Source organism: Drosophila gunungcola, chromosome 3R (genome assembly GCF_025200985.1).
Source record: "Drosophila gunungcola strain Sukarami chromosome 3R, Dgunungcola_SK_2, whole genome shotgun sequence".
Classification (NCBI taxonomy): Eukaryota; Metazoa; Arthropoda; class Insecta; order Diptera; family Drosophilidae; genus Drosophila; species Drosophila gunungcola.
In genome coordinates this window covers 16,102,771-16,114,204 of record NC_069139.1, presented here as the reverse complement: position 1 = coordinate 16,114,204, position 11,434 = coordinate 16,102,771, and the positions used below count along the sequence as shown (strand labels likewise).

Below are 11,434 nucleotides of genomic sequence, written 5' to 3'. Positions count from 1 at the left end.
AAAATAAAAGACGCTGAGAATTTATGAACATGAGGCTGGGGTGTACCGAACAACTTGTTGAAAAATATGAACAAATGAAAATATTTTCACCAACCAGGCCAAAACATAAATGTGCATTATATAGACATTAAGTTGCCTCCCCGGCCAAGATTGTCAGCATTGTCTGTTCCCGAGTTTTATGCTTTGACAGGCCATAGACACACACAAGGCTGACAACAATGCCATTAGTCCCTGACAAAAGCAACGCAACGACAATTGACAACAACGGGGTATCCAAAAATTATCATTGAGAAACGGAGGGAAACTGTCCAAGTTTGGCCAAGAAATGGTGTGAACCTCCTCGCACACTCAAAAAATTAACTTTACATTTGTATAGGAAACTAGACATTTATAACAATCTACTTCTAGTGATTATAATTTTTTGAACAGAATTTATATCATTTTATGTCTAAAACAAATAAATAATTTATTGTTATTAAACTAATTAGTCAAAATAAACTTAAACTTTTTTCGAATAGTCAATGTTTATAAAATAACAGTTGATCTAAATTATTAAAATGTTTTCTATAAAGATTTTATTTATGGAGTATTTAAATTAATGCAATTGAATGATGTTATATAAAAATTATATTTAACCAATTTTATTCTTTCAGTGTTTTCCCCATCTTTTTGGTTCCAATTGTGATTCCTCTAATCGCTTGCTAAGCTGGCAGACAAAAACATTTGGCTTTGATTATTAGATCGTTGAAGCTCACAGAATCCATTCGGTGGGACTGTTCTTTGCTTGCGAGTGCAGTGCGAGAGTTGTTAGCATTTCCTAGAAGCCAAGGCGAGCCAAATGCTGACCACGTTTTGTCCAACGCATCCGGCCAAGATTCTGGCGTGGAGCAGGGAGCCGAGGAGGTATCTGAGAACACGTCTGGGTTCGTGTAATATGCAAACTAGCGAGACGCTACGCGATAACTGTACAGATAGGGTTTTCTGCAACACACACACTAACAAATTGCTGGCAGTATGAGGGGCGATTTATGAGGACCGGCAAACCACGGCACGATCCGCCAGATCAGGTAGCACAGGTAACTACTACGGCAAAAGCTGGCGCAGCTGTTCAAAAAGGATTAGCTAGCGAAAATGGTTGACTAATATCAGGACAAAGTGCATCTTCCCCCACTACCTGGCTCACCCTTTAATCAGCTACCTAAATTTGCATAAAAACTTATGTTTGGCACTTTGTCAGCACAGTCGACCGACAGCAGCCTTCAAGGAAGCATCGATTTCATCATCTTCAACAACGAGCAAATTAAACGAAAGTTTAAGCATGACTCAAATGCACAATACAGTGTTTTACAAGAGCGCTTTGGATTCCCAGCCACATACTTGTCCACCGATTGAGGAATATGAACCGAACTATATCGACAACCTGCACATGATATTCTTTGAGCAGATCTTCGAGGAGATCGATAACTTGAGCGATCAGGTTAGGATGGCCAGGGCATATCCCCAGTTTATGCCGCAGATCCTCAAGTTTTGGCAGAGGAGGCTTCACCTGATCGTGGGACCCAATACCCCGTTCCTGGGACTCCTGGACATCGAGGACTATGTGTTCTTCATGGAGCACATGGCTGACAGCTTCACCGACCTGCATGTCCACGAAGACGGCGTTGGCTCCTTTGCCGAGTTCTACGACTACATCACACATTTGTGCGACATCAACATCACAAAGTTTCCCAAGGTGGACACTTGCATATTGGCGGGCAATCCCAACACAGTGGTTGACGAGGACATTAGGGATCTCACAGTAATGCTGCCCAATCTGAAACGCCTGATGACCTGCATGAACCTATCTGGATTGTATATGCGCGGATTCAGGAAGCTGGAGGAGCTAGTTTTCAACTCCCTGTACCACTCGGTGCCCCTGGACAGCCGCTGGATGCAGGAGATCTGCCTGAACATGACACAGCTGCGGGTCCTCGACATCACCGATCAGTTCGACAGTTGCGTCCGACTCACGGACATCAAGTTGCCCAATCTGGAGGTGCTGAAAATCAATCTGAGCACCGTGGAGGGTATGCTCTCGGAGGTTCTACAGCTGCCCAAATTAAAAAACCTGTCCGTTCGGTTCGATGACTCCCGGCAACTGAATGCGGATCAGGAGACCATCTTCCAGCAGATTGTGGTGGCCAAGAGCGATAGGATCACAAGGATTGCCCTTAACAACGAAGTGGTGCAGCTGCCAGCACGCTGGCAAAACAGTCTGCTGCTGGAACTGCCCAAGCTGAGGAAAGTGGTCTGCGAGAACTGGTACCACAACGACTTCTTTCTGGACCGCCAGCACATGCCCTGCCACCAAATGGAGGTGATCAGCTTCAGTGGCTGGGAGATCGTCCGGGAGTATCAGCTCCTGGAAATGGTGGCCGAGTGTGTCAATCTGGAGCACCTGGCCCTAAACAGCTACCACAGCAACTGGGAAAAACTCAACAAGCTGGTGAACATTCGCAACCAGGAACGGAACCCGAGACCCCTGCAAGTTTTCAGCGACATGATGTGGGGCAACTTCACACCCGAGGAATATTATCACTGGCAGTGCAACAAGTATGTTCAAGTCACCTGCGACAGTAGCGAATACGAATACCAGGAAGATGGTTTCGAGTTCGATTTTGAGTAATCAACAGCTCAAAAATGGCGGATTGTATATATACACACACACACACACACACACATTTTTCTTATATTTTTATGATTTTTGTATGATTTTTCTTGTAAATAAATAAGACGCACTGGCTAAATGAACGCAACGCAAATTTTCATTCTCAAAACACTCCCCGATTGCAGGCAATTTTCCACAAGGTCTCCTCTACCCCAAACATTTATTTATTTCGCATTGCATTCGCTTTAGGGTCTGGCAAATGGAAAAATCAACACACTTTATGGCCAGCCAAAAGATTTAACTGTGCTCTGGGCCCCGAGTCTCCAGCTTCTTGGACTCTCCTCACATATGGCATGACCTCCACTCACTCGGCCAGTTAATTTCGCGAGGCATAAATTATTTGATTTGATTGAGTCGGAAAATGAGTTCGCAAAGTGCCCAAAGCTCTTTGCCGACTGCTCGGCGGAGCTCCCCGATCCCCACTTTTCATAACTGTTGGCCAACTGGCTAAAAGTGGTAAAGTTTGGCATCGACTTGGCTTTGGATTTGGCTCTTTGACTTCAGGGCTGGCACATCAGAAACGTGCCTTCAAATAATCAAAATTCTTTAAACATATGGTGTAGTCAGTTGTAAGGTCAGGATCTGTAAAACAAATGGTTACCATTTAGAACATTTTTATATACATTTTTATGGAATACATTTTTTTATATATTTATACACTCAGAGAACCAAATGACTTAATTTTAATAATAATGACGTTAACATGGCCAAAATTATAAGCGTGCCATAAATATTTAGAATAAATTAACTTAACTTAGCCTTACATTTATCAACATGTATGGCTAATCGTTAAAGTCTTAGTTTCGTAAGCTAAGGTATTTGTCCAAACAGTATTTTTATTTGTAGTTATATCTGTTTCACCATAAAAGGATTAGGATCTTGGCTGTAGGAAACGTGAAAATGCGGATCGTGAGATCCCAAAAGACGTTTGGAGTAGATCAATTAATTAAATTAGAATTTTATTTATTGGTGAATCCATCCCTCGATTTTTTGGCCCATGCGTACTGGCATGCGAAGGAAATTAAGCAATTTTGAAGAAATATGTGCAGCCACAAAATGATTTACATAACTTTTCTTCCCAAAAAATATGCCAAACGAAAAAAGACTTTATTTTTGCTTTCGTTTTCCAGCATTAAATGAGTCGATCGCGTCGCCGGCCTAAGTTATTGGCCGCACTGACAAGTCAACACAGAGCCAGCTCTGGACTAATTTGTGGCCCCCATCGCCCCATCGAGAGATTAAAATGCAAACGAGGGCAGTCAGTTGGCTTTGGGCGACTCGGCGACGACAGTTTGAAGTGGACAAAAATTTAGAAATAATGGACTATTAATTTATGGCCAGCGGAGTGCATATATCGGCCGACTGACCGCTGGAGTTGCCATTTTCGAGAGCTTTTTGGACATCGGGCAGACCCTTTTTTTTGGCTATCGACGAATGTTAGCCACATATTAATGGGCTTTTCATTAATTGACTAATTGCAGGGACCGCCGCACACGGGGGCATCATCTCTGACAAATGCACCACTTAAGGCCCAAAACTAATGCGACACAATTAAAGGCGGGTCCGCACTCTAGTCAACTCCACCGCTTTGCCTAATTTCTCTATCAATTTTATTTAACATGACACTGGGGCACACAATTCGTCATGGATTGGGAACCGACCTATGCAACCTGCCAAGTGTGTCGAATTTGTAGGTGAAATTGGAACGCAACTTTGAGGATTTCTCGAGTTCGAGGCCCACAATTCGTTCGGAGCCATAACTATGTGGATTTGCGGAGTTACGTGGAGCAAGCGTTGTTAATGAAATCGAATCGAATCAAATTAAACGAAATGAAGCGGACTGGCATCAAATGATTTTACCATAATTAAATTAAACATAAAAGGTTCCAAAACGCCGGAGACCCTTAAGTGGTGTACTGTGTCGGATAAGTCGGATCGCTCTGACCATAAATACGGCGATAAGACGATGCGGCTAGCGTTTGATATGGTCTTTGAGTTGGAGAAATGCAGTGGCTCTTGTTTCCATGGTTAAGGTAAAATTAGAGCTTGTAATGATCGGTGATCAATTGTGAGATTTCCAAATAAAATTTAAAAACAGATCGGGCTTTTTTAATTGGCTGAAGCCCCCTTAAACTTTTTTGTTATACTTAAAATGTACATTTAATTTCATTGAAAATTGTTAGGGCTATTAATTTGTTGGAAGAGAATCATATGTTCATTGTAAATTTAACAAAACTTTTTTCAAATTTGGGTCAACAAAACATGGCTTCAATTATAATTGACATAATTTTAAATAAACGATATTAAAGAACTGAACTGAAGAATATAGAGTTGACATTATTTATAGTAAATTTAATGTTTTCTGCCACAAAGCTTCAAGCATGAACTGGCTCTTCAGGTGGTCTGCCCAGTTGATTTGCATCACCAACAAGCCAAGAAAAAAGCACAGAAACGAAAATAACACAAAACATTAACACGAGTGTCAACAAATCTTAACGAGCTAACAAAATGTTTGGATCCGGTGCCAGTTTTCCCCTTCGGCGCATAACTAGCTAAACGTTGACAAATCGTTTGGTAACTCTATACTTTTGTAATGCAAAAAGATAAAAGTAAGACCCTATTTTGGGTCTACGCACAATACAAAGACCTCGGACACAGGCGAACAACGCCAACGAACTACACGATAAATGCTTACAATTTTATTGCCAAACTGAAAACTTGACGTCTTGTCGTTGGTTCGCTGAATGCTATGTTCGATCGTTGCCTGCCATTTGTTTTCGGCCAATAACGGCGAAAAAAAATGAGTGAAATTGCATCCCCGAGTCGCAGTTGAATTGACATCGCATTGATTAATGCCAGGCGTGCCGGACCCAGACGGTCATTGCGGCAATTGCCGCGGTTCGATTAATTTGTCACTTGGCAAAAACTTAATTACCCCGAAGATTGTCATAGCTGGCGCAGTTGGAGGCCACTTTGATGGCTGGTGTCTTTCGAAAATCGCGTGACGTTTCATAAATTCCAAATTATTTAATAATGTAAGCGACTCAAACTCAAGCTGCCTCTCCAAGGAAAGCGGTATATGCACGATAGGAAAATATTTGCCATAAAAATATTTACAAAATTATGTTTACTTTTAATGTTTATATAGTTTTTATTTAAATAATGATTTTCATAATATGTGAACGTCGTGAATTCTTTCTAATATATTTTCCTGTGTGAAAACTGCTTTATATTTCAAATCTCTGTTATTTTTCCGAGTGTAAAGAGGCAGATGAACGGCAAATCGATTCACAAATGATCGCCTGCTTTATGATGTGCTATCAATGGCCTATCATTGGCGGCGATTTTTGTTCTGTCCGCTCATTTGTAGAGCCATCAAAATGCTAATTGAAATCGCTTTTCCTTACCTTCCTTTTCCTTGACTTGCCGCCTTTTATATGCTGCCGTCGCTGCACCAGAAACTCAAACAAGCTACTGATAATACTCCAAATCGAAGTAATTTAGTAGCCGCGGCGGCATTGCCTCAAAGCTATCGGCAACTGTAAACTGTCAAATTTAATAACTGCATCTAACAATGCTTAGGAAGCAGCAAAGTGCCCAAATTGAATATCTTCAGGCAACTTAACGATTCGATGCACTCACAGGCAGCTCTGATTTGCATTTAAATCGTCTAGCTACTGCCGATGAATTTTGTCACAAAAGACTTTTCCTCTTTCACTCGATTAATTAAAGGCGTTCGCCTTGGGTTATTAAAAACAAATTTCCAGCATTAAATACGCTTATTGTTGGACGTCGCTAATGAAGACATCAACGAAGGCGCTGCGAAACAAAGACTAAGGTGACAAACTTGACGAACTCTTTTCGACGCTCGAATTAGATCAGTTAAATCAGTTTCGTGGGTTGCTCTTGTGCAGTGATGAGGAAAAGGAAATTATATACAGTTAAAACCCACTATCTTAAAAAAAAGTAAATGAAAATGAAAAAAATTATAAATATATACTATAGTTACCAAATTATAATTTTCTCTAATTACAATTCTTTTTCTGCGTTTAAGAAGTGTTATGATTACGATGCAGCAAATCTGTTAAGCTTAAAAACTTTAAACTATTTGATTTTGAATAAGCTCTTAAGCTCTCAAACCTTTGATAGTAAATTTTCCGAGTTCAATTCCAACAAAGTTCTTCGATGCAAAGACTTTGGAAGAAACTACAGCGAAGAGTGCAACATTTTATAGCTCGAGGACACGTGCATGCAATTTTCATTCATACATTATTCATTCATAATGCGCTTGGGCTTTTCACGAGGCTGAAGGCAGTCAGAGGCTGAAACTATGGCTGAGGAAGGGAGAAATGTAGAGAGACAACCATTCACATATGGACGTCTGTCTGGGTCTCTATTTACCATTTAACTTTTTGCCTGTCTCCGAAACAGACAAAAAATAATTGCCAATTTCAAGTCAATTGCCTATTTACCCTGGTTATGGCTAATAGAGAAATCGTTGGGGCAATCATCTATGCAAAGGCATTGGATATCCATGGAGAACTATGGGATAAGTGCTGGGGGAATCCATTTGCATAGAACCAACAATTGAGGTAATGGTGAAATTGTCGTAATTGGTCTCAAACAGACAATTACTTTTACACCACAGACCAAAAAGCCAAGGCTCAACTTGTTGACAAGCGCATTTTGAGGTGGTAACTCAATTTATTTATTTAAATTTCGGTTTTTGCGCAGGAAATGCGCTGAGCAAGTTAACGCCATGCCCCAAGACTTATGATTTATGTGAAATAGTTCATTCGCGATGCCGGCATGAATTTAAGGGCGTTGCACTAATTGAAATTGCAAATTTTTTGTTGCTATGGAAAACTGATGGACATTTTATACAGCTCTTTGCGTTATCTGTATGTTTTGAGATTTACGAGTCAGGCAAGGCTGTGTCATATTTATTAATTGAAGAATTATAAGCTGTTAATCCAAGATCCCTCGTTTATGATTATTATGCGAGATGTTCAGCGATCGACAAGATACATGTGCTGCAAGTCCGGTCTAGAAGAGGTAACCTTAGACGGTCAACCTGTGTGGCGTGGCCAATAAAACAATATTAATACAGAAAATGCCCAATAAATATGACCACCAAGAAAAAGAAAAATAATTCTAATAAATTTTCTACCAATGAAATTTGCATAAAATGAATGGAACGCGTTATCGTAAATCAACAGAAAAGCAAGCAAATGCAACGAATATAAAAGTGTCACCTTATATATCCAGTTATTAGATGCATAAGTATCTACACCCATAAGATGTTGACGATATTGATAATGATGAAAACAAATGCCGCAGAGCCACACACAGACCGTCTCCCAATTGAAATGTTTTCTTTATGTCGAAAATTTACGACTAAGAAAAGGAAATTTTCTAGGCTATTAAATTATCGAATTGAATCAGCAGACCACCAGCATGATTTGGTAAATGGATACTCCAAATAGGTGGATATCTTTCTACCAAATATGCATACTTAGTGGTTAAGAAAGAGGCTGGTGAAAAAATAGATAGTTTTTGAACGACTTCAATCATATTGACCCTTTTATAGCTAAGGTTAACGTTTTTATTTCGAAAACAAATAGTTTTTCTTAATAATAATAATAGACCAATAATTAAATATTATGAACTTTGGTTAAACAACGGGTAAATATTTAATCTCTTTACAGTACAATGTCTACAATTCTTGTTGAAAAAAATTAGATACATAAAAAAGAAAATAAAAAAGATTACTAAAAAAACATATTTTGGAGGCGTTTATGAGTAATTTTAAACTCATTTTAATTAAAAACGAGCACTTTGTTAACAGCGCCTGGTTATAGCCAACTAAATATAAACGAAAACGCAGTCAAAGGAGTTGTCTAGGGTACCCATCGGGTAACTAACAACTACGACCACAACATATGCTGGCAGTCAATGCTAATGAATGGAACGCGTTTTGTAAATTGTCTGCCAAGCGAATGAATGAATGAATAAGTGAACGAATGAGTGACTGACAGCCAAATGGCAGAGGAGTTGCCTTTTAATGAGCAGCTCCTTAAACATCCAGTCAACAGCAGAACTACAACTTACTGACTACAGATGTCGTCGTCCGCTAAGCCCTAAGGTATATTTTCAATCTGCGGGGTCTGAAGAACTTAAGAGTCTCTCATTAATTCATTAAATGGTGTTAAAAACGGAAGCCAGCGTCAGTTGCTGTGAAGGACTTAACATGGTCAATCAAGCGCCATAGACTACCAAAGGAGCCATCAGAGATGTAATGATTGGAATGCACATTAAAATCATAAAGAATAAACATGACAGCTTATGTTTTTTTTTAGCTTAAACATTTTTTAATGATGGGAATACATTTGCCACCCATACCCACATTTGCTTACACTGTGTTGATGCCTTTGGAGCATCTTTTTTGTGTAGTGTAATTTTATACTTAAAATGTAGGTATAAAAACCTTTTATAAGTTTAACTAGGGATTTCTTGCAGCTAAAGTTCTATTAATATATTTCACTTAATGAATTAACATTTTAACCAACATATTTTAAACATTTAAAAGCTAATGTATATTAGACCTTTGGTAAAGGCTAACATTGGAAATGTAGAAAAGTTAAAATAAAACGGAAATTCCTCATAAGCTCCTTAGTCCATTTTTGTATTTTGCCAATATTTGGGTCACCCTTATTCTATAAAATGTCATTTCTCAAATTTATTGCCTGACAAAGTATATGCTATATACGGTGTGAGCTAATTCTGCTGGCTTTTGTTATTGCTGTTGTTTGTGTCGCATTCTGAATGAGCAATTACAGTTAATAAGAGTACAAATGCCAAATGGCCATGTGGGCGATTCGGCTAAGTATAATTAATTTGACTTGGGGGCTTAGGTTTCGCTCAGTGTAAGACACTTGAACTAATTGACAAGTTTCCATATATAAACATTTTGTGAATGAAGTCGAGTTTTGAATGGAGAGGGGGAGGGGGGGTGAATTATGAATATTATTAGAAACAAACCTGTGAGTGTGTGTGAGGCGAGCTTAGTGGGCGGTTTCAACTGGGTGCCCTATCTCTTTCGCGTCGCTATACGCTGTCTCTTTTCAAGTTTTCATTCACAATCTAATGCTGAGCTTGATCCACACCCACATAATTTAAAGTGGAGCAGCACCAAGAGGGGCTGTCCTGTCTCTTTCCTTCTATGTTTCTCCGTCTCTTTCTTCTTCCCTTTCTCCACCTGCACCCTTTCTATCGCTCTGTCTCGTTTGCAGTCACAGCTGCATTTTGCAATTCAATTTGCATTTAGCTGAAAGAGCGAGAGAAAGAGATACCGAATTTATCAATGAATCCACCCACGTGACCCCATCTTTGTTTGTGTGTATATTTGTGGGTTTTATGCCTTTGTGTGCGTGTGTGTGGGCGCCGATGAAAAAAGCTTTTTTCTAAGGGGCACCAAGCTTTTTCTTCGCCCAGTTAGCTTTCGTTGGTGTTATTTTTAGCTTTCCAGCTAAAGCTTTCAGGATTGATTTTTGTATTTTGAAAAGAAAACCCTTGTAATTTGCTTTATCTGTTAAGATGCGTGCTAAAACATAGCTGCACAAGTGCAGCGAATGAGGCAATTGCCAACAGTATCCTGCTGAAAGGGTTTTGAAAACGCTGAAAGGGGCTAAATCTATTTAGGGGGTTGAGATCAGTAGTGCTGGCTAGGTGTGTGGGCTTTTTGCCTGACTTCAGCCCAAAAGAAAAGCCCACACAACAACTCATACACAAATAACTTGGCACGCTCTAAAACACTTAAAAAAATTCTTTTTTTCGCTGAATCGGTGGGTTTATTTGGCCAGAGGCAAAAAAGCTCCCACACGTTTGCCCCAAATCTTTGATTCTAGGAAAACGCTCCAAGCTTACTGCATTTCTCGACTTTCAAGTTATAAAAATGCGCTATAGGGTGCTAAATGACGCAAGTCATTTAAATTCTGGTTTGCAAGTGCAAAGCGAGGGATCGCTTTCTAATCAGTTTTGAAAGGTAATCGGTGGTAATAAAAATTAAAAATATTTTCAGATTTTAAAGGAGTTTGGAAATACTGGTAGCACCATCTGACGCACACAAAAATAGAATTCGAGTTAAAAATTACATTTTTTAATGCCAATCAAAATGTATGCACTTTAAGTTCCAGTAAAGTTTCAGGATTAGACCTTTGACTATGATTCTATAAATATCTAAAAATGTAAGTAAAGACTTTTTCAATTTTATTTAAGTCCTGAACTAACAAGTTATCTTAAAGATTTTAAGCACATTCTTTTCAAAATTCCATTGAGTGTAGGAAAACGACTTAAGAGTAATCCAAAGGTGTTACAGCCTTATACTGGGCGATAGAAGCTCATCGAGAGAGAAAAGCACTTCGTGGCGTTGCGGGGGTTGTGTGTGTGGCTTGTGGTGTTTGGTGTTCGGTGTTTGTTGCCCCTCCGGCAATCCTCCGCTCATGTGTGCGACAGGGACGGCTATCCTAGCCCGTTCGCATGTACAGTTGTGCCCACACACGGCAGCAGCAGCAAAATCGACAACAACAACAACAACAACAAGACGAGGCATCTCAACTGGGCGACAGATCTCTAAGTAAGGCGATGATCGGCCCACGAATGCCACTCACAGATACAGATACAGATCCATGTACAGTGTACAGATACAGTGAAGCCGAAGCAAAACAG

General features: G+C 39.7%; 1 protein-coding gene across 1 annotated transcript; it reads left to right on the top strand.

Moving 5' to 3' along the window:
• The first annotated feature begins 1,228 nt into the window (after window positions 1-1,228).
• Window positions 1,229-2,789, top strand: LOC128261652 (uncharacterized). The gene has a single exon (XM_052995442.1). It carries the CDS (start codon window positions 1,319-1,321, stop codon window positions 2,663-2,665), a length of 1,347 nt encoding a protein of 448 aa, XP_052851402.1. The 5' UTR covers window positions 1,229-1,318; the 3' UTR covers window positions 2,666-2,789.
• Window positions 2,790-11,434: the final 8,645 nt, after the last annotated feature.